At 44.9% G+C, this 23,791-nt stretch overlaps 1 protein-coding gene across 1 annotated transcript in view; it reads left to right on the top strand.

The window, feature by feature from the left end:
- DNAH10 (dynein axonemal heavy chain 10) overlaps window positions 1-23,791 on the top strand; it is a 238,147-nt gene that overhangs the window by 8,260 nt on the left and 206,096 nt on the right. Inside the window, exons 3-7 of the mRNA XM_075322704.1 lie at window positions 409-551; window positions 5,032-5,140; window positions 5,334-5,449; window positions 18,302-18,521; window positions 19,302-19,459. Coding sequence (XP_075178819.1) covers window positions 409-551; window positions 5,032-5,140; window positions 5,334-5,449; window positions 18,302-18,521; window positions 19,302-19,459 — 746 coding nt within the window. The remainder of the gene's footprint in view (window positions 1-408; window positions 552-5,031; window positions 5,141-5,333; window positions 5,450-18,301; window positions 18,522-19,301; window positions 19,460-23,791) is intronic.

The following is a 23,791-nucleotide window of genomic DNA, read 5'->3' as shown; positions in this document are numbered from 1 at the left end:
ACATCAACCCTGGAGGGTGGCAACAAGGGTTTAATGTTTGACTGGTGTGACCTGTCCAGGGAAGGGGGGGTGTATGGTGTTATGTAGTGACCTGTGACCCCTGGGGTCCAGGGCGTCACACACACATGTTGACCCTAGATGGCTTCCTACAGCAGGGACCCTGCTCTTCCTCCTGTGACTGGCTCTGCTGCTGCGCCCCCACAGCAAGCCAGGAACATCCAGACTGCAAGACACACACCCCCCCACACACACCCTTTCCTCCCTAACTGTGGGGAAAAAGTGCGTTATACAGTCTGAAAAATATAGTTTGTATTGTTCATACACACGGATTCTTTTCAGTCCTTGTCCACTCCTTAATTTAACCTCCAACAGATAAGCTAATGATAGAAAATTGTGCTTTGAATGCAGAAAAAGAAGAGACATCGGACAATAGTAGTCTGCCTATAGACTCAGATGCAAAAGCAGAAGCTTATATTCCTTTGGGGATTGAAAGTGGTCCAGACTTCAGCCAAGAAGAAGCTGATGAAAATGTGACTCCCATTAAACTCACTGTAAGAATGACTTGATTAATCAGTCTCCATCTATCGCAGATTTTATTAATTTGTTTAATGAGTTTTTCTCTTGTTTATATAGGAGATTTGTAGGTCGATATGTATTGTGATTATTTATGAAAATATCAGAAATTTTACAAAAATGTAAAAACATTTGATTAAAAAAAATGCAAAAGCCATCCCACCATGTTAAGGTGACCCATATAGGGACTGTCCTAGCATCTAATATTTAAAACCTTAAATGTGAATAAGCACTGAGCAGGACCAGGCCCAATATGGACACCCAGTAGTGGGAAGCTATATAATCGTAATGTCCAGCTCAAGTTTGCATTACTAAAAAAAACACAAAGAAAACTGAAAGACATTAACTGGAATATACAGTTGTCCAGTACAGTTGTTATACCTAGATGTCACTCTAGGTACAGGTAAGTACCCAGCATATGGCAAAAGGGAAGGAAGACCCTGTGACTAGGGAAGGGGGAGAATGGTGACACCTGATCAAGCCTATCGCTGGACCCTGGCTTCCCTTGCCGCCCTAGATAGGTTCCACACTTATGTGCTGAGCTGGATACCTGGCCCTAGGCTGACCCTGATCTGGGCCCTAGGTAGGGTAGCGGATGGGATGAGGTGGTCAACCCCACTAAGCTCTAAAGAAGTCACAGGGATAACAAACAAGGTTAACGAAACAACAACTTATCTCCAGATGCCTCAGGAAGAGGAACTGCAAATAACAACCAGGTTACACCAGAAGAATGCAAGCCGACTGCTTGCACTGAAGACTTGTTAAGGATAGAAACTAATCACCAGAACTAAGGGGTGCTTCACACACAGCGAGATCGCTACTGAGATCGCTGCTGAGTCACGGTTTTTGTGACCTCATTAGCGATCTCGCTGTGTGTGACACTGAGCAGCGATCTGGCCCCTGCTGTGAGATCGCTGCTCGTTACACACAGCCCTGGTTCGTTTTTTTATTGTTGCTCTCCCGCTGATAAGCACACATCGCTGTGTGTGACAGCGAGAGAGCAACAATCCTGAATGTGCAGGGAGCAGGAGCCGGCGTCTGACAGCCTGCGGTAAGCTGTAACCAAGGTAAACATCGGGTAACCAAGGTGGTTACCCGATATTTACCTTCGTTACCAGCCTCCGCAGCTCTCACGCTGCCAGTGCCGGCTCCTGCTCCCTGCACACGCTAAGTTAAGCGGTGTGAGCTGGTAACTAAGGTAAACATCGGGTAACCATACCCGATGTTTACCTTAGTTACCAGTGTCCGCAGCTTCCAGACGCCGGCTCCGTGCAAGCGCAGCGACGCTTGCACGTCGCTGCTGGCTGGGGGCTGGTCACTGTTCGCTGGTGAGATCTGCCTGTTTGACAGCTCACCAGCGACCATGTAGCGATGCAGCAGCGATCCTGACCAGGTCAGATCGCTGGTCGGATCGCTGCTGCATCGCTAAAGTGTGAAGGTACCCTAAGTATGGGGAATAGAGGGTATATATAGACTCCAAGGAAATGCTGATGAAAAGCAGATGAAAGGGTGAGGAACTCCACAGGATCCTAAAGGAAAACGGATGAAAACAAAGCAGAGGAGATACATAGGATACCAAATACATCAAACAGGAATAATTGAAGGTCAGGGAGCAGTTTGCACAGCCAAACACTGTGACCTTCTATTACCAGACACCACATGACTGTCTGGTAATAAGAACATGTGTAAGAACATGTTCACACTGGCCATTAAACAGCAACACCAAAGAAAAAAGCAAAAATGAGCAAATACCCTAAATTAAGTAAATAAATAGTAGGCAGTGTTTTTGAGTAACTCGTGTTTAAATTATTGAAAATTTTTAATTTTAACAGAAGTTGCTTAGTAGAAATGTTAGTTTATTCTTTAAAAAAAAAAATTGTTACATTTTCTTGAATATTTAGCTGCATGCGTGTCCCTTTTTAGTCCTCAATAGTAGTCTGCAAACATTTTTGGGTTCTAGTTCTGTTTCATGAATTCATGAATAGATTTTTCCATGAATAAGACTCAGTATAGTCGAAACGCGTAGTATGACACGTCTCTATGCGGATATATTGTGGTTTTGCCCACATGTTTTAATACTTGTACCCTTGTGGAACAGGGAATAAATGTTACTTTTACCTTCAGACCTACCTATATTACCTTCAGACTACGCTGGATCCTCTGTTAGCCTTTCTATAATATAACACATGGTTTCCCTAAATTCAGCACAAAATTCCACTTTAGTGATTACTCCAGTCCCAGAATTATTTAACCCTTTATAGCAAACATCTTTAGTATTTAGTAAACCACCTTTGGATATTATAACCTGCTGCAAACTTGATGCTTTTCAAAACATAATGCTGTTGTCTGTCTATGCATTACGTTTCCAGCGTGTCATAACAGCCAAAGGTGTTTACCATATACCGTATTTTTCGGACTATAAGACGCACCGGACTATAAGACGCACCCTTGTTTTAGAGGAGGAAAAAATAGGAAAAAAATAAAATTAAAGTAAAAGAATGTGGTCATGACACACTGTTATTTTACTGCTGACAGTGTTACTGAGGTAATAATATCCCCAAATTCTGTCCTCATATCCTCCATTCTGGGTACCTTCCGGGTATATATGGCCCCCACCGTGGAATATGTATGTTCCCCATCATTATATGTGTGATCCTCCAATCTGGTGTGTGTATGTATGTATGTATGTATGTGTATATGTATGCGTATATATATATATATATATATATATATATATATATATATATAGTGTGTGTGTGGAACAAATGAATGGAGGGAGGGAGCACGAGGACCTCCATTGTCCTCGTGCTCCCTCCCTCCATTCCCTCTTGTCTGTATCACCTGTCAGCATTGAAAAATAAAATAGTCCCAGAATACCGGAGAGTGCTGCCCGTCTTCCTTTGTTCTATGGATTTACTGGCTTTAGCTGGGCAATAGCACCTCGGTAGGTGACTTTTTCATCCATCAAGATCAAAATAAAGTCCCATGATTATACCCGGCAAGCCAAGAATATTATCAGGAAACAGCCACACTGAATAGTGTTTGGAACGGAACTACTACACTCTGCAGTGATCTGCACTTCCCCCAGGCCAGACATGACTGCAGCGGCACCCTGCTCCTGCCTCCTAAACAGCGGACACACAGTCTCCCCAGCTGCTGCAGGAAGCCGGTGTCCGCTGTTTACATTAAACAAGTATTGATTTGCTGCTCCTCACACCTGCTGACTGCAGAGAGAGGTGAGCGGGGAGCAGCTAATGAATATTCGTTTAATTTAAGCAGCGGGCACACGTGGTTTCTCCAGCCGCCGGCTTCCTGCAGCAGCGACCCTCCCTGCCTCCTGTGATCCCACTCCATAGCGCTGACTCCCCACAGCTCCCTACCCCGCAGCTTCAGACCATAAGACGCACCCGACACTTTCCTCCCAAATTTGGAGGAAAAAAAGCGCGTCTTATGGTCCGAAAAATACTGTACTAAAGATGCTTGTTATAAAGGGGTTATCAAATTCTGCAGTAGTGATTAAAAGTTTAGTTGTGTGCTGATTTTGAAGAAACTACTTGCCATATTAGGCTGCTTTCACACATCCGGTTTGTGCTGAGTGGCACAATCCGGCTCAAAAACATATGCAACGGATGCGGCGAAAAAAACGGATCCGTTGCATACGTTTTTCCATGCGGCCCATCTGGTTTTTCACGGATGCGGCTTGATACTGAGCATGCGCAGTGCAAAAAAACGCATACGGCGGCCGGATGCGTTTTTTGCCGCAGGACGCCGCATCCGGCGTCCATAGGCTTGCATTGTGAATCGAGCCGCATGCGGTTTTTTTGGCGCACCAAAAAACGTGCCAGGCAACGTTCCATCCGGCCGCTGCATGGGCTAAATATGCCGGCAAAAAACGGACGCAATGCAAGGCCATGCGGCACAATACGGCGCTAATGCAAGTCTATGCGGGGAAAAAACGCAACTGGCGGCAAAAAAAAACTGTTGCGTTTTTTCTGCAGAGCGCCGTATTGTGCCGCACGGCAAAAAACGGATGTGTGAAAGCAGCCTTAGTTGTGTTGGACTATTAAATTGCTGATTAGTTTATTCCAAACAGCAAAATGTTTCTAAATTTTGTCTACAGATCGAATGTGCAGAGGGCGTGAATAATTTTGATTGCAGCTGTAAGCATTAGTTATTAGATGAGCAGACCCGACTGTAAAGTTTGGAGTTTGTACCAAACAGCAAATGTCCGTGTCTCAGACTCGAACGTGGACTTTAAAAAAAAAAAAAAAAAAAAGTCCATGTGTGAGTTCTGGTGCTGTTAGTATGATAACCACTCCATTGAGCATCGGGGTGCTTGGGTACACTCTGTGCTTGTCCTAGTGAGCTCCGCTTGCAGTCTCTGAATAGCTCTTGTTAGGACGAAAAACAAGACCAGGCTGTCCTGATCCACACATCATGGTCTTTATTTCATTCCAGAAAACGATAAAACAGACGGTGAATCGCTCTGTTCTCTATGTCTCTTTCAATTGCATCCCGCAAGAATTTGCCGAATCGAATGCCTTGTATTTTCTGCGCAATACCCAAGGTATTTTATTGCTATGCATTTATAAAGTGTATCATTAAATTTACAGATTTACAGCATACATCCAGACAGCTCAATATTTTTTGTGTGTATGCTATAAATTTGTTGAAATGCCCATAATGGGTTGATTTTTTGGATGTTTGTTTGCATAGATCATCTGGTTACATCAATTTTCTAATAAATTATCTGTGTGTAGAAACTATTTCGGAGCCCAATGATATACATGAAGCTAATGAGATCATGCCGATGTACCTGGAGTATGGATATCTGGATGGAAATTGCCTTCTGATGTTAAAACAAGTGTTCTCACAGGTATTAAATAACACGCTGTTAGATGAAATGGAAATGTGGACCTGGTAATAAAGGCTTCGTCAACGATGCAGGGTCATTTTGTGTCATTTATCTTCATTAAACAGCGGAGTATTCTTATTTTAACACTAACTACAATCTAAGTCCTTTCTATTATTGGCTTATGTTTGTATAATGATCTGGTTGTCTGCGTGAACAAAATATCTACCGTATATACTCGAGTATAAAGGCCGCTTTACACGCAACAACATCGCTAACGAGATATCGTTGGGGTCACGGAATTCGTGACGCACATCCGGTCTCGTTAGCGACGTCGTTGCGTGTGACACCTACGAGCATCCACTAACGATCAAAAATACTCACCTAATCGTTGATCTATTCTTCTAGCTTCTATTAGCGGGCCGCTGTGGGACGTTGCTGTGACGCCGCACGAACTGCACCCTTAAAAAAGAGGTTGTTCGCACAAACGACGGAGGCGGGTGCGATTGCTAGCGACATCGCTAGCGATGTCGCAGCGTGTAAAGCGCCATTAAGGGGACAGTATGGGCACATTACTACAGGAGAAAATATGGACACATTACTGCAGGAGACAATGTGGGCACATTACAGCACGGGACAAGGATGGGCACATTTCTAAAGGGGACAATATGGACACATCACTACATGAGACAATATGGACACATTACTACAGGAGACAATATGGACACATTACTACAGGAGACAATATGGACACATCACTACATGAGACAATATGGACACATTACTACCGGGGACAAGGATGAGCACATTACTACAGATGACACTAAGGGCATATGACTACGGGGAAATATGAGAACATTACTACAGGAGACAATATGGGCACATTACAGCAGTATACAATATGGGCACATTACTACACGGGACAAGGATGGGCACATTACTACATGGCACAATATTGGCACATTACTACAGGAGACAATATGGGCACATTACTGCAGGAGACAATATGGGCACATTACTACACTGGACAAGGATGGGCACATTACTACAGAAGACAATATGGGCACATTACTACAGGTCACAATATGTGCACATTACTACAGGAGACAATATGGACACGTTACTACGGGAGACAATATGGGCACATTACTACCGGGGACAAGGATGGGTACATTAGTACAGATGACATTAAGGGCACATTACTATGGGGTCAATATGAGAACATTACTACAGGAAACAATATGGACACATTACTACAGGAAACAATATGGACACATTACTACAGGAGACAATATGTGCACATTACTACAGGAGACAATATGGACACAATACTACATCAGACCATATGGACACATTACTACAGGAGACAATATGGGCACATTACTACCGTGGACAAGGATGGGCACATTACTACAGATGACAAGAGCATATTACTACGGAGACAATATGAGAACATTACTACAGGAGACAATATGGACACATTACTACAGGAGACAATATGGGCACATTACTGCAAGAGACAATATTGGTACAATACTACACGGGACAAGGATGGGCACATTACTAGAGGAGACAATATGGACACATTGCTACATGGGACAAGGATGGGCACATTACTACAGGAGACAATATGGACACATTACTACATGAGACAATATGGACACATTACTACAGGAGACAATATGGGTACATTACTACCGGGGACAAGGATGGACACATTACTACAGAAGACAATATGGGCACATTACTACAGGAGACAATATGGGCATATTACTGCAGGAGACAATATGGACACATTACTACATGAGACAATATGGGTACATTACTACAGGAGACAATATGGGCACATTGCTACAGAAGACAATATGGGCACATTACTACAGGAAACAATATGGGCACATTACTGCAGGAGACAATATGGGCACATTACTACATGGGACAAGAATAAGCACATTACATTTTATTGGTATCTATTTTTATTTTTGAAATTTACCTATAGCTGCTGCATTTCCCACCCTAGGCTTATACTTGAGTCAATAGGTTTTCCCAGTTTTTTTGTGTTTAAAATTAGGTGCCCCGGCTTATATTTGGGTCGGCTTATACTCGAGTATATACGGTATATCTAGATATGTCCTGATCTTCAGATATCAGCGACAGGTGAAGAAAAGACACAGAAGGGGCTTGTTTAGCTAATGTACCGTAATGAACCAGTCAGGAAACCACTTTAGGGTATGTGGATACGATGTCTTTTTCAGGCAGAATGTCCCTGAAATGCGCTTAAAAACACCAAAAAGAATGGGTTTGTGCACAACAGTATCAAAATGACCTGCTGTGCTTTAGCTCTGATTTTTTTTTTTTTTTTTTGACTTTTAAACAATAGATTTTTATTGAGTTTCAAATTGTACATAAACAAGCAAAAGAGACCCGCAAAAAACACTCCGTGGGTCAAATACAATATACAATAAATCACACAAACTTCGTATAGTAAGAGGATAGGGAACGATCCTGTTAGTTAAAGGGAACCTGTCAGCAGAAATTTCCCCTAAAACCTCACAGATTCCCCCTCTGCAGCTCGTGGGCTGCATTCTAGAAAGGTCCCTGTTATTATTGGGCCCCCTTTCTGACCAAAAAAAAGAGTTTATAAAGAGGTACCTTTTTGGCTTCGGATTCTATAAATCAGACACGGGGGCGGGCAGCCTGATGGCCGTTATTCTGCCCCCTGGTCCTGTATGCCGCCCCCATCGCTGATTTCCATACTTTTGGACGGGACTGAGCACTGTGACTGCTGGTGACGTGTGCGCAGGCAAGTGATTATGGGCGGGACTGTGACTGTTATTAGCAAGTACCCGCCCATAATCTCGTGAGCGCGCAAACCTCTCCAGCGTCACACTGTGCTCAGTGTAGATGCTAGACTGTATGGGCTGCTTCCAGGGATGACGTCCCTTTGTCACGTGATAGGGGCGTGTTCAAAATACTATCACGTGACAAAGGGATGTCATACCTGGAAGCAGTTCACTTCATCAAACCACTCCTCCAAAGACGGGGGATCCATGGATCTCCAGTGTCTGGGGATTACTATTTTTGTGGCCTGCAATAGATGTCTGAGTAATGATTTTTTATATCTTGATTTGGACATGGGGAACATATAAAGTAAAATTGCTTCTGGCGATTTTGGGACAGATCCCTGTTACCTCCAACACTGTCCTAAGGACTCCGTTCCAGAACGCATGTAGGGTCGGACAGGAGCACCATATATGTGAGATCGAACCCAACTCCGTTTCACAGCGCCAGCAAGTATCCGGGACCTCTGGAAACCAGTTATGTAATATAGTTGGAACCCTGTACCACCTCGATTATTATTTTGTAACTTGTTTCTTGTGATTTGGAGGCTATGACTGACTTATGAGAGAGGGAGAAACATTTATCCCATTGGGTTTTTGTGAAAGTTTTGTTAAGTTCCGACTCCCAGGCCTTACAGAATGGCGGAAGGGAGAGTAGATGTTTTTCCGAGAGCAACTTGTAGATAACCAAGGTCGCATGTGGTATAGTTGATTTAGCAAGACAGAGTGATTCGAAGGTAGATAGAGGGCGTACCAGTGTGTCTTTCTCAGGAATTGATGTATAAAAGTGCTGGAGTTGAGTATATTCGAATACATGGCGTGGCGTGGGGGTCGTTTCTCCCAGGATCGAGTCAAGCGGCAACAAAATTCCATTGGGGGGCCACCTGGTGTAAACGTAGAGGACAGGCTTTAGGGAACCCCAGAAAAAACGAGGCAGTACACCCCGGTGTAAACTTAGGGTTTCCTGTAATAGGAAGTAATGGCCACAATTGTCCAACAGCCCTTTTTTTTTCAGGGAAGGGACGTTCAAGGATTTTAATGTATTGGCTGTCGTGTAGGATATGTCTATATTCTTGGGTAATAGGGAGGCGCGTAGCCACGGCAGGGCCCCCAACGGGATTGGACACACATCCGCTGCCACACGTACCCACAATTTTGTCGAATAGTTATGAATCCAGTCTAGTACACGGGCATGTGCTGCTGCGAAAAAGTATTGACGACAATCCGGCAAGCCTGTCCCCCCCGCTTCCTTAGGCCGAGTCAATGTCTCCCATCGTAACCTCGGGTGTTTGGACGCCCAGACGAAATTTTTAAATTGTCGCCTAAGTCCGTCCCAGAACGAGGCTGGCATATATGTGGGGATCGTATGTATCAGATACAACAACCTGGGCAGGATTGTCATCTTTAGTATGTTAATACGTCCAAACCAGGAAAAACTCGTCCGCTCCCAGGCGGCCAAGGAATTCTCCAATCTGGAAAGGAATGGCTGGAAGTTCAGAAGGAAAAGTCTAGACAGCTCCGAGGGAAGACGAATACCCAAATAAGTTATGACATTGCCCGAAGGCCATTTAAATGGGTAATGCGTCTTTAATTCTTGTACCAATTCTTTAGGGAGAGAGACATTGAGGGCCTCGGATTTGTCCATGTTGATTTTGAAATTGGACCATCTGCCGAATCTCTCCAGTAGTTCCAATAGGTTAGGGAGGGAATTTGCCGGATTGGTTATATAAATTAGTACGTCATCAGCAAACGCAGAGCATTTATACTCTTTACCTGCTAATTTAATTCCTCGAATCTCAGGGATGCTGCGAATGGCGGTCAAAAGATGTTCCATGATTAGTATATAGAGGAGGGGGGATAGTGGGCAGCCCTGTCAGGTTCCATTGTGGATGGTAAAGGGGTTAGATATTGAGCCGTTTATTTTTAACCTAGCTGCTGGGGACTTGTAAAGTGCAAGAATTTTTTCACGGAAGGAGGGACCCAGACCAATGTGCGTGAGGGTGTGTGCTAAAGAAGACCAGGCAATTCTATCGAATGCCTTTTCAGCATCCAGGGATAGGACCATCAATGGTATTTTATGAGTTTTTGCGTGATGTATGATATCAATCGTTTTTAGGGTGTTGTCCCGTGCTTCCCTGCCTGGGACAAAACCCACTTGGTCCGGGTGAACCAGCGAGGGGAGCAGTGGACTCAGCCTATTTGCTATTAATTTTGCGTAGATTTTTAAATCAGTATTCAGCAGTGAAATTGGACGGTAGCTCTTGCATATATGAGGATCTTTTCCTGGTTTGGGGATTACAGTGACATACGTCTCCGTGGACTGAGCAGGGAATGGGCAGGACTCAGACATAGAGTTAAATGCTACCAACATCAAAGGGGATAGAAGGTCTGCTAATAGTTTATAAAATTTTCCTGTGAAGCCATCTGGGCCCGGGCTTTTATTACTTGGTAAATTTTTTATAACCTCCAATAATTCTGTGTGAGTAAAGGGGTTGTCTAGGTCTGTTACCACTTCTGGTCTCGGGATAGTGAAAGGGGATGCAACGGGGTGTGGGGCGCTTTCTGGGTTAGGAAGGTTGTATAAATTTGAGTAATATGCGCGGAAGATTTCCGAAATCTCCGCCGTTGTATGGACCATGGAATCATTAGATCCTTTGATGCAAGGGATAAAGTTTTGGGTACATTGTGAGCGTAAGGCCCTAGCAAGCATCCGTCCCGGTTTATTACCAAATTCGTAAAAGAGGCTTCGTCCAATTTGGAGGGATCGCTTGTAGGAGTCAACTAGCAATTGTTTTACTTCTTGTCTTGCTTTCAGAAGACTCCTCAACGTTTCCGTCGAAAGCGCGCTTTTGTGGGTTAATTCTAGATTGGCTACGTTTTGCAGGGCAGAACTCAGAGTTTGGGCCTTAGCTTTTTTTATGCGCGAGCCGTGTTTTATTAATACCCCCCTTAGTACACATTTTAGTGCTTCCCATTGAAAAATAGAGGCCGTTGTGTCGGAGGCGTGGTCAGAGAGGAAATGTCTTATTGAATCCTGCACGTCTAACAGGCACACAGGGTGATTTTTTTTCTTCGAGTTGTCTAGGACAGGGTCCAGTGTAAGGTTAAGATCAGCACATAGAATGACCGTTCCCTGAATCAGTGGGGAGGCGGTGTCCACTAGGTTTGAGATGAAGCTGGGTTGGTCTTGGTTCGGGGCATATACGTTTAGTAGAGTTATTGCCTGGCCTTCGATTTTTAAGGAAAGAATGATGTATCTAGCCTCCCTATCTAATGTGCAGCTAACTAGTTGATGGGGGAGGGATTTGTGGATAGCGATTGCAACTCCTTTAGAATTATTGCTAGGATTATTGGCAAAATGCCAACTGGTGTAATGTTTATGTTTGATGTTAGGTGTATGGTTTTCCTTAAAGTGTGTTTCTTGTAAGCAGATAATCTGTACCTTCTGTCGGTGGAAGTGTTGCAAAATTTGTGCTCGTTTTTCCGGCGTATTTAGTCCTTTGGCCTTGAAGGAGGCAATTTTCAGTTCCATCACTCCGACTATGCGGTGGGGCGTTCCTGATGCTTAGGGAGCTTAGTGCAATGCCAAGAGAAGAAGAAAAGCAGCAAAGTTAGGGTCTGGAGAGAAGACAAGAGAAAAGACTACAGGAGACAACAAAGACAGAGGTATAGCCTCTGTTCGGGAGAAACCAACTAGAGAACTACTGACGTATTACAGGAGCTTGTGCAACCCTGAAAGGCAGGACAGAGGCTCCTTCCCTATGTGGGGCGAAGTCTAGTCTAACAGATAACAAGGCTGCACAGGAGCCTGCAAAACACCATACTAAGGTAAACATTCAACTTAATATAACTGAATTTTTTTTTTCACCGGCTGAGTAATTAAGCAAAATACATTTGGGCACTAAGAAAAGATGTACTACTACCAATAAACTGGGCAGAGGGAAAAGAAAAAAAAAAAAAAAAAAAGGGGGGCCACAACTATGTCATGTGTACCGTTCTTGTTGCTACTGAGTCCTTGATGGAGTTCTGGGGTAGCTCACAGCAAAGAAACCCCCTCCTCAGTAATTACCAGATACAGCAGGGTTTGTAAAATTTCTCTCTGACCCATGCAGGGGTAGGGAAAGGAGGTCTTATGCAGAGCTAAAGTAACGTTGGAGACTCATCTCAAGGTCCCTTCGTCAGTTCGCAATGCGATGGTCTGCGGTCAGACCCTTATTTTTTATTTCCTCCCTTTGGTCTGTCTCTGGGGGGTGGTCCTGAAGGAGGGCGGACTGAGGATCTTGTGAGCCTCCCAACCTGTGACAGTCCATTCTCCGTGAGCACCACCCATTCCGGGAGAGTAATGTTGGGTAGGTTCAGATTTATCAGGAATCCGCGCAGGTCTCCTGGCGCTCTAATCGTGAATGTCTGAGGACCTTTCTTCACCGATAAAGAGAAGGGGAACCCCCATCTGAAGGGGATCCCCTTGTCTTGTAGTAGCGTGAGCAAGGGTTTAAGGGCTGCCCTTTGGGCCAGTGTGTATCTAGATAGGTCTGGCATGATACGGATAGTCTTGCCTTGGTATGAGAGCGTTTTGTTTCTGGCGAGCGGCCTGTAGGATAAGTTCTTTAAGATGGAAAAAATGAATCCGGCAGATTATATCCCTTGGATGTGGATTATTGGGGTCTGGGGGCCGTAGGGCTCTATGGGCCCTGTCTAGTTCAATAAAAGTGTCCGGCAGACGTCGTAGTAACCCATTAAAAATGGAGGTCAATGTGGATGGGATGTCCGCGATGGATATGGATTCTAAATCATCCATGGTAGTTTGAAGATTTTGTAGTTGGGAGGAATGGCGTTTAACAGTATCTGTCAGTTCTTGTATAGTTTTCATCGTGGAGTCACGAGACTGAGTTAGGGAGTCCACTTGTGATGACAGGTTCGTTATCTCAGAGCGGAATTGAACAAACTCTTGCTTACATTCAGCAACAATCTTGGAGGTCAAATTAGCTATATCCTGCTTGGTAGGCATGGATTCTAATAATGAACGCAGGTCTGCCAGGGTAGCGGGTCTGCTCTCCTCTCGGGATATATGTTTCATCTGCTCCGTACTCTCCTGCGAGCTTTGGTCAAATCTACTGGGGGACGGGACCCCATCTGATATTCCGGCGGGGACCTTATCATGAACAAGGGAATATATTGTTGTCTGTGTCCCTTGACGGGGGGGGAGAGCGCAGATCTCGATTTCTGATCTCCCGTCGTCTTTGGGGGATGTCGAGAGCCAGGACGATCCCGTCGACCACTGAGTAGGTGACTCAGTGGGGTGCAAGAGGGGGAGGTCGGTCCACATCTTTTGTGCTTTGTGATTTTGAGGGGTTATTTCAGGTGTCCCAGGTTCTGCCCTGGCCCATTGCTGGCTTTGTGTAGGAGCCTGTGAGCGCAGGGTGCTGGGGGATAGCGACCCCCTTTCTGCTCCCCTTCCCCTCTGTGGGTCCCCTTCCTGACTATGTGGCAAGGGGGGAGATCCTGTGGCTATAGTGACCTCTCTACTGTCAGGCATCCCCTCACTTGCCCCCACCAGCCCTGTCATATGTGCTGGGAGGGATCGTGTTGTTTCCCCATCTCCAGCTGCCTGGTCCTGGAAAGCGCCGCCGTTCTCCCCCCCCCCTCGCCTCACCTCAGACGCTGCCATGCTGTGCTCGTTCTCCCTGTCATCTTGCTTGTCAGTGGGAGCCGACGATGGCAGGAGAATCCTTCCCTGCGTGCCGCAGGTCAGTGTGTTCTTTGGAGGTGCGGGAGCTTCCACGCTGCCGCCCGCGTCTCCATGTGGGGAGCCGCCATCTTGGCCGGCAGCATCTCCTCCAGCTAACTGCCGCGCTTCCAGCCTCCGTGGGGTCTCAGCACCCGACAAGGTCAGCGGTGTTCTGGGTACAGGGGGCTGCAGGGGAGCCTGGCGGTCCGCTCCAGGAGCTGAGTGCTCACCCTGCAGCATGTCATGTGGCTGGTCCCTGGTCTGTTCAGGCAGCGGGAAACCTCCGGTCCCTCGGTGGGGGGTATTAGCCAGTGTTAGCAGATGTGCTATGTCCCCCTTAGTAGTCGGGGGTTGTGAGGAGGCCCGGGCCCTGGTCTTTCTGGTCGACTTGCCCATTTTTTGTAATATAATGCCGGTGAAATAGTGGTGGTGCTGCAGGAGCTCCCAGTGATGCGACCTCACACCACCATAGTTAGCCACGCCCCTAGCTCTGATTTTTTAGCTGTGTGAAAAAAAAAATCATACCATCATACCAGACACTAGTCTCTTCTGTATTTTGGATGAGTCTCGCCCATTCAAGCCTATGGGGGTACAAAAAAGGAAATGGATCTCACTCAGATCATCTGTATAGCTTCCAATTTTTATGTATACATTGCCATTATTAACCTAGGAAGCTATTATGATCATTTGCATGTTAAACTTCTGATGTATAAATATGGATGTCAAATAAAATATGGACACATGGATGGCACACAGATGACATTATGGCTGAAGATCGACCTCGTTTTCTGGGTAAAAAGGTGGAGGATTTTTCAGACACTCATCTGTCCTTGGCCTTAAACAAGTATATTTTTCCAAGTGGACTACCCACACTGGATCCTACACATTGGACGTCTTTCTACTTTCAATCAATTAGTTTAGGTACACTACTCAAAAAAAGTTAGGGATATTTACCTTTCAGGTGAAACTTATGCAAAACGTAAAAAAATCACGCTACAGTAATATTTTATCATGGAAGTACGGTAGTTACCTAGAAGCATGTAATGGGAATTGCCTCATCTCAAACAATTTATTGAAACAAAAGCTAACAACAGTGGTGGGTATATGCCCAAAAATGTCAATGTCTCAATAACTTGTCAGCTGTCCTTCAGCATCAATTACAGCTTGACAACAACGTCTCATGCTGTGCACAAGTTGAGTTATTGTCTGCTGAGGCATGGCATCCCACTCTTGAAAGGTGGCCTCAGGTCATTGTATTGTGAGGTACAGTGTCACGAGCCTCTACATGTCGATTCAGCTGATCACGTAGGTTTTCTAAGGGATTCAGATATGGAGAAACTGAACTTCACTCCATTTTAGGTTTTCCAGTCTCCAGCAACTGTTTCCTAATGATGTGACGTCGATGAGCTGGAGAATTGTCATCCATGAAGATGAAATTAGTCCTGTGTTGTTCATGCAGGGGCACAGTGACTAGATTATTATGTTATTAAACTAGTAAGGGCTGTACCATTCACAAATTGTAGAGCAGTTCTCTATTGACGAGACACACCTGCCCATACTGTAACACCATCACCACCAAAGGTTCGTTTGGTGACAACAGTGGTTGATGCATAATTCTCTCCTTGACGTCTCCAACATGATTGCCAGCCATCATTTCTGCTGAATCGACTTTCATTAGTGAATAGCCATGAGGCCCACTGGACCCTCATCCAGCAAGACGATGATGTCTGTGTCTTGTTGTGTGGTCAAGAAGCCTTGCAAGTCATCCAGCACGTAGACCACGTTAATGTAAATGGTTTCAAATGGTCTGACGCAACAATTAGGTGCCTCTCACACATTGAATGTGCCTGGGGTTGTGTAGTATTCATCATCCGGTTCCGAAGGGCATTTTTCACAATTAAGTGGTCATCGGTGTGGCATGTGGCCAAAGTACATCCACTTTTATGCCTTTCTGCGACTCTTCCAGTCTCTCTCTGTATTACTGTTGCAACCTGCTGATGCCGCTCTGTGACACTCTAACCTAAGTAGCCTCTTCAGTCTGAGAACATCCTGCTTGAAGCCTCGCAATGGCATGGTACTGTTGATTATTTGTTAGGTGTTGCCTTGGTCTTATGATGGCAAAATGTGAAGAGTATGATGAGGAGGACTGTTTAAATACCAATTCTAATTGATCCCCAAAATTTATTGGGCTATTCATGGATCAAACACCTGTTGTGAATTTTGCCATTAAACTCCTTGTTAGAGAATAGTAAGTCGTGCAAATAGTATTGAGACATTGAACAGTTGGACATGGGCATTCACAAGTTTAGAGAAGGTCACATTAAAGGGAAAGTGTCGTGCTTTTTATTTTTGTATTAATAATATTGATTATGAAATCAAGTATTTTTAATACAAAATTAAACTCACTGTTTATTTCGTTTTTATTTAATTCTAGTTTTACTGAAGCACTGGGGGCTGCCATCTTGGTTTTGCTGTTTGTAACGACAGTAACTCATCTCCTTTATGTCAGCCCCCAGAGCATTCACTCTGATATTCGGACTGCGAGCCTATACTTAATACAGAAGAGCTCCCTGTTGTGACCTGGACGCGCCCCCTGGGCTGTCCAGATCACAGCAGAGGGAGGAGATCGGCGCCATCTTTGTGCAGCTCACACTGTATGCTGTGTGCTGCACTTTCCCCCTGTCACCCGTTCGGCCTGTGTGAGTACCGGTGCCCCTCCCCCCGTCGCTGTACTGTCTCCCTGTCATCGTTTCCCCCTGTCATCCGTTCGGCCTGTGTGAGTACCGGCGCCCTTCCCTCCCCGCTGCTGTTGCTACCGTCTCCAATGACACCCCTCGCGCCACCGTCACCAACAACACCACTCTCCTTGCCGCAGCCGGCGTGCATGCAGAGCATTGCGTGTGGGCGTGTGTGCATGCAGAGCATTGCATGTGGGCGTGCGTGCATGCAGAGCATGCGTGCGTGCATGCAGAGCATTGCGTGTGTGCATGCAGAGCATTGTGTGCGTGCATGTAGAGCATTGCGTGCATGCATGTAGAGCATTGCATGCGTGCGTGCAGAGCATTGCGTGCATGCAGAGCATTGCATGTGGGCATGCATGCATAGCATTGCATGCTGGCGTGCGTGCATGTAGAGGATTGCGTGCGTGCATGCAGAGCATTGCGTGTGTGTAGCAGAGCATTGCGGGAGTGCGTGTGGCAGAGCATTGTGTGCATGTTTGTGGCAGAGCATGGCGTGCATGCATGCAGACCATTGCGGGCGTGCGTGCATGTGGCAGAGCATTGCGGGAATGCGTGTGGCAGAGCATTGTGTGCATGTGTGTGACAGAACATTGCATGCGGGCGTGCATGCAAGCAGAGCATTGCATGCGGGCGTGCGTGTGGCAGAGGATTGTGGGTGTGCGTGCGTGTGGCAGAGCATTGCGGGTATGCGTGTGGCACTTTTTCATTTTTTTTATATTTTACTCAATTACAAACAAATAATATTTAAACAAAACATTAATACTTTAAATTTTTTCAGTTATTGAATTTTTTTTTTTTGGACGACACCTTCCCTTTAAGTTCACCTGAAAAGGTTAGAGTGCATTTTAGGATCAACCTGAAATTTCACCCGAAAGCCAAATATCCCTGACTTTTTGTGAGTAGTGAATGTGTACTGTACATGTAAAGATTTCCTGCAGACCACATGAACAAACCAATACTTATTTTGCCTAATAATGACCAAGTGCCATAAAGCATCAGAGACCCAGAGAAGAAGACAGAAACTGTTTGTCACATTTTTGTTTTCTCTTTTGCCAGCTACATCAATCAATGACCAATATGTAGTGATAGAAGCATCATCAGTAACTTACATCACTGTAGAGGGATTATTTCTCTGTAAATTGGGCTACTTTGATTCTCCTACAAACAGTGAAAACAAATGTACAATAAATAAAATAAAAATTCTCATTACTGATGGATTAAAAGCTTTGGATACCTTTATATTAAAGAATTTTAACATATATGCTAATGGTTACTATAAGTAATAAAGGTGCACTAAGTTTTAGAATGAAATCTTAACTCCAATATTCATTTTCCACCCATACTGCTAGATTCAGGTTTTCTTATGTGAGTGTATCCCTCGAAGTAATGTTCGGGGGGCATGTAATCTTTCCTATCCAGGATGCTGCCCCCTTCTCTAGTTCTTATATATCTATTTATTGTTTCCTGTGCTGATTTCTCCTTGTACAATAACTCCTCTCCCTTGTGGTGATAGACACCAATGCTGATGAGAGTATCGGATATAAAGCTTGATTTGCCTCTGTTTTAGATTTTTATGCCTCTGTTGTCTTACAATGAACACAAAAGCAAAGATACCTTGCTTCAAGATCAGCAAATAGGAGAACCTGAAACCATAAGTGACAGAGATTCGTTAAAGATGGAAGAACCCAATGTGGAACTTAGAAGTGTTCAGTTAATTCGAGATGAATTCCTCATGAATATGCAGAAATTCCTGAACCATATTCAGCAAACAATACAACAACTTGAAGGTTCGTGCTTTTCCATTAAAGGGAACCTGTCAGGTGGAATATGCACCCAGATCCACGAGCAGTTCTGGGTGTATATTGCTATTCCCTGCCTAACCGTCCCTGTATACACTACAGTATCATAGATAAAGGGATCTTTAGAAAAAGTAATTCTAAAGATCTTTTATCTTATGCTAATGAGCATGGAGACTAGTCCCGAGGGCGTTTGTGCTCTTAGCTAGTCGGCCCACATAGCATGGTAGCACGCCCCTGTAGGCATACTAACATGCTGATGAATACGCAGCAACGCCGCACATACCTCACTGAGGCTTCCGATCATGCGCACTAAACTGATGGCGGGTGTAAGCTTCCCGGCTTCAGTGAGGTATAGTACGCATGACTGGAAGTGCTAAGGACTCCAGATCGTGCCCATTGTGCATCCATCCTCTGCCGACCGCCATGAACAGGGAAGTATGTGTGGTGTCGCTGCGTATTCATTAACATGTTAGTATGCCCACAGGGAAGTGCTAGCATGCTATGTGGGCCGACTAGCTAAGGGGGAAATGCCCTTGGGACTAGTCCCCACGCTCATTAGCATAAGATAAAAGATCTTTGGAAATACTTTTTTTTTTTGCAATATACACCCAGAACTGCTCGTGGTTCTGGGTTCATAGGTTCATATTGCACCTGACAGGTTCCCTTTAAGCTTTAGACTAAAGGAACTTTTCTGAGATTTTCCATTGATGATAAATTTTTATCCTACAATATTTTTTTCTTTTGTATTCTTTTTTTTCTCAATATTAGGAGAAATTAAATTAGAAATGCCAGATGTGAATCTTGACATTGAACCTGCCATAGTGGCAGGAGATAAAACTGCTGTGGAGAAACTTGAGCAATGTGTGATGAATTGGCAAACGCAAGTGTCCGCAGCTCTAGAGGAACTGCTGCAAAAGAAGCCACAGGTATTTTATACCTTATTCTCTCTTACACTCACTCACATAAATTGATGGTCTACACTTTGTTCTGCACTGACTTTCTAAAAGGTCAGTTCAGAGCAAACAGTTTGCAGGAGATTGTGCAGCTGCGGGGAGTAGAGATGCCTGTCAGACACAGCCAGACTCCCCACAGAAAAGGCAGATATGATTTATCATCATGTTTTTCCTTCCTGATGGCTGTGTACACATTGCTGAATAAGCGTTGTATATGCATATTAAGAAGCAATGATGGTGGTTCCACCTCAAGATCCAGTAATCAAGTAATCCCTGGGTATAGGGAGCAGAGGAGCTGCTTTGTCCTAGCCTAGGAGACCCTGTGAACTCTGCCTTGTAACTAAGAGGCTAAATTTCCCTTGTAAATGGAGCTAATACACCAGACCCCTGAGGCCATGTGCGCACTAGAAAGTGACTTTTTCTCAAGGAAAATCCGGAACCTCTTAAAGAATCCTGCACCTGCGGTAAAAAAACGCACCAAAACCGCAACGAAATCTGCATGCGGTTTTGCCGCGGTTTGGTACGGATTTTCTGCGGAAAGAAGTGACATGCTTATTAATTCCGCAGTGGAAAATCCGCGGGTAAATCCGCAGGTATAAAAAACGCAGTGTGCGCACAGCATTTTTTTATACCCATAGGTTTTGCTGGGGAATGGCTGCAGAAATGTTAGATACATTTTCTGAAGCAAATCCGCGGTAAATCTGCAGCGTGCGCACATAGCCTTAAAGGGTAAATCAGCAATAGAAAAACAAACATTCATATGTTGAATTTCTCCCAAGATGTTTTTTAAAAGGCCTTATAGGGGCACAGTGTGTGAAATAAAGGAAAAAATAAGTAGATAAAAAAGTTACAAGAAATAAAAACCACTGACAGTCCTATTCATTGTTTTTAGCCCCACCTCAATGGGGAAAAAAAATATGTCCAATATACAAAACATACTTTCTACGAAAAAGGGGACCCAATTCAATTTATTTTAGCAATTCCTTATGGTCGTTAAAGTTAAGAATAAAAAATGCCTTACAGCTTTACTAAATAATACAATTGAATGTTTTCAAGTAACTTGGACTTTATGGGACACATATTGGGTTCAGAGAGGCCCTTAACATATATAGTTGGAAAAAATTATATAGGTCGAATCAGTGGAGTAAGTTTGGTTCTTTATCCCCCTCCCCCATGCTTATGTGTCAATGTCTTGTCACTGTACCTGTTTATGCAATATATTAAGATAAAGACTCAGTGTGTTGAGTCTATTTCTTATTGATGATTTTTGTCTTGGCTGATACAAAAAGTATACAGTATATTGTATCTATTCTAATTTATATAATAATATAATAATAATAAATCTTTATTTCTATAGCGCCAACATATTCCGCAGCGCTTTACAATTCAGGTGGTCTTATACAAACAAATGACAGTTATAGAAAATACAATGATTAGAGCAAGGAAAAAAAGACAATCCTGCTCGTGAGAGCTTACAATCTACAATGAGATGGGGGTTGGGAAACATGGTGCAAGTGCTTATTTACAATGACAATCTCGAACTGGGGGATAGATAAGGGATGCCTTAACCAGTTGGCCAGAACCTTGAGAGGCATTTGGGTTCAGTGGCGTTTGATGTGGAGTTGTGCAAATTCAATTCGGCTAGGGAGTGTGATAGGCCACCCTAAAAAGTTGCGTTTTTAGGGAGCGTCTGAAGCTGAGTAAGTTGTGATTCATCCTAGCTTCTTGGGGTAGAGCGTTCCAGAGGATTGGTGCAGCTCGGAAGAAGTCTTGGATCCAGGAGTAGGAGGTTCGGATTAGTGTGGATGTTAGTCGAAAGTTATTTGCAGAGCATAGAGAACGGGTAGGATGATAGACAGAGAGGAGGGTGGTGATGTAGGGGGGAGCCGCACTGTGGAGAGCTTTGTGGGTAAGAACAAGCAATTTGAATTGGATCCTGTTATATATAGGCAGCCAGTGCAATGACTGGCACAGAGAGGAGGCATCCGAGTAGCGGTTAGCCAGGTATGTGACCCTGGCTGCTGCATTGAGGATGGACTGTAGAGGAGAGAGTCTAGTTAAGAGGAGACCGATTAATAGAGCGTTACAGTAGTCGAGGCGGGAGTGGATCAGGGCCACAGTGAGGGTTTTTGTTGTTTCCATTGTAGAAAGGGGCGGATTCTAGAGAGGTTCTTGAGGTGCAAGCGACAGGAGCGGGCAAGAGATTGTATATAGGAAGTGAAAGAGAGATCGGTGTCAAGTATAACACCCACACAGCGGGCCTGCTGCCTAGAAGTTATGCGGGCTTTACACGAGACAAGCTATCGTGCGATGCATCGTCGGGGTCACGATTTTCGCACATCCGGCATCGTTCACGACGTCGTCTCGTGTGACACCTCCGAACGACGCAGTATCACTCACAAATCGTGAGTCGTGTACTCGTCGCTCAGTTTTAAAAAATTGTTTAATTAAAATGGCACCGGTTATTCATCGTACCCGGGGTAGCACACATTGCTCCGTGTGACACCCCGGGAACGATGAACACAGCTTACCTGTGTCCCGCGGCTCCCGGTGGCTATGCAGAAGGAAGGAGGTGGGCGGGTTGTTTACGTCCCGCTCATCTCCGCCCCTCCGCTTCTATTGGCCGGCGGCTGTTTGACGTAGCTGTGACGCCGAATGTCCGTCCCCCTTTAGGAAGAGGATGTTCGCCGCCCACAGCGAGGTCGCTCAGCAGGTAAGTACATGTGACGGGGATTTCACGACTTTGTGCAACATGGGCAGCGATTTGCCCGTGACACACAAACGATGGGGCGGGTACGATCGATCGTGAAATCGCACAAACGGTCGTCTCGTGTAAAACAGGCATTATTGTGGTGCCGCACACAGAGAGGGAGATGTTTGGTTTAGGGAGGTTAGAAGACGGAGGGAATAGAAGAAGTTCAGTTTTGGAAAGGTTAAGTTTCAGATAGAGAACAGACATGATGTTGGAAACTGCAGTCAGGCAGTCACTTGTGTTCTGTAGTACAGTGGGGGTAAGGTCACGGGATGAGGTGTATAGTTGTGTGTCATCAGCATAAAGATGGTACTGGAAGCGAAATCTACTGATGGTCTGTCCAATTGGGGCAGTGTAGAGGGAGAAAAGAAGAGGGCCAAGGACTGAACCTTGAGGGACCCCAACAGTGAGTGGAAGAGGAGCAGATGTGGAGCCAGCAAATGATACGCTAAATGAGCGGCCAGAAAGATAGGAAGAAAACCAGGAGAGAGCAGTGTACTTTAGGCCGATAGAATGGAGCATAGAGAGAAGGAGATGGTGGTCAACAATGTCGAAGGCTGCAGAGAGGTCAAGAAGAATAAGCAGACAGTGGTCACCGTTACGTTTTGCTGTCAGTAGGTCATTGGTCACTTTGACAAGGGCAGTTTCTATTGAGTGTAAAGGGCGGAAACCAGATTGTAAAGGATCTAGAAGAGACTGAGAGGAGAGATAGCGGGTGAGGCGAAAGTAGACCAGGCGCTCCAAGAGTTTGGAGATGAAGGGGAGATTGGAGACTGGTCTGTAGTTGCTTGTGCAGGACTGATCAAGAGAAGGTTTTTTTAATAATGGAGTAATGATAGAGTGTTTGAGGGAGGAAGGGAAGATGCCAGAGGAGAGAGAGAGATTGAAGATTTTAGTTAGGTGAGTAGTGACAAGCGGAGAGAGGGACTGGAGTAGGTGTGAAAGGAAGGTATCAGTAGGGCAAGTGGTAGCATGAGAAGAAGAGAGAAGCCTGGATACTTCTTCCTCTGTGACTGGGTCAAATGTGGAGAGTGAGCTGGATGGGATGTGGGGAGGGATGGGATTCACAACGCTTGATGGCTGGGAGCTGATCTCTTGGCGGATGTTTTCTATTTTCTCTGTAAAATATGAGGCCAGAACATCAGCATGAAGGTCTGTGATAGGGGTCTGGACTTTGGGACTGAGGCGGGAATGAAAGGTGTCAAAGATCTTTTTTGGATTGTTGGAGAGTGAGGAGATCAGGGTGGTGAAGTAGGTCTGTTTGGCGAGGTGAAGGGCAGAGTTGTAGGTTCTTAACATGAACTTGTAGTGGATGAAGTTTTCTGGTGTGCAGGTTTTCCTCCATAGGCGTTCGGCACTCCTAGAGCATCGCTGTAAAAATTGAGTTTGCATTGTGAGCCAGGGCTGTTTTACCCTGTGTTTGGTCTTTCTGAAGGAGAGGGGCGCTACTTTTTCTACTGTACTTCTGAGTGGGTAATTGTAGTGCCTTACAGCCAGATTAGGACAGGAAAGTGAGGAGATAGAGGACAGTGAAGAGTGTAGAGAGTCTGAAA

This window comes from Anomaloglossus baeobatrachus, chromosome 1, assembly GCF_048569485.1.
Source record: "Anomaloglossus baeobatrachus isolate aAnoBae1 chromosome 1, aAnoBae1.hap1, whole genome shotgun sequence".
Taxonomy (NCBI): Eukaryota; Metazoa; Chordata; class Amphibia; order Anura; family Aromobatidae; genus Anomaloglossus; species Anomaloglossus baeobatrachus.
The sequence above is the reverse complement of the archived record's forward strand: the minus strand, read 5'-3'. Positions and strand labels throughout refer to the sequence as shown.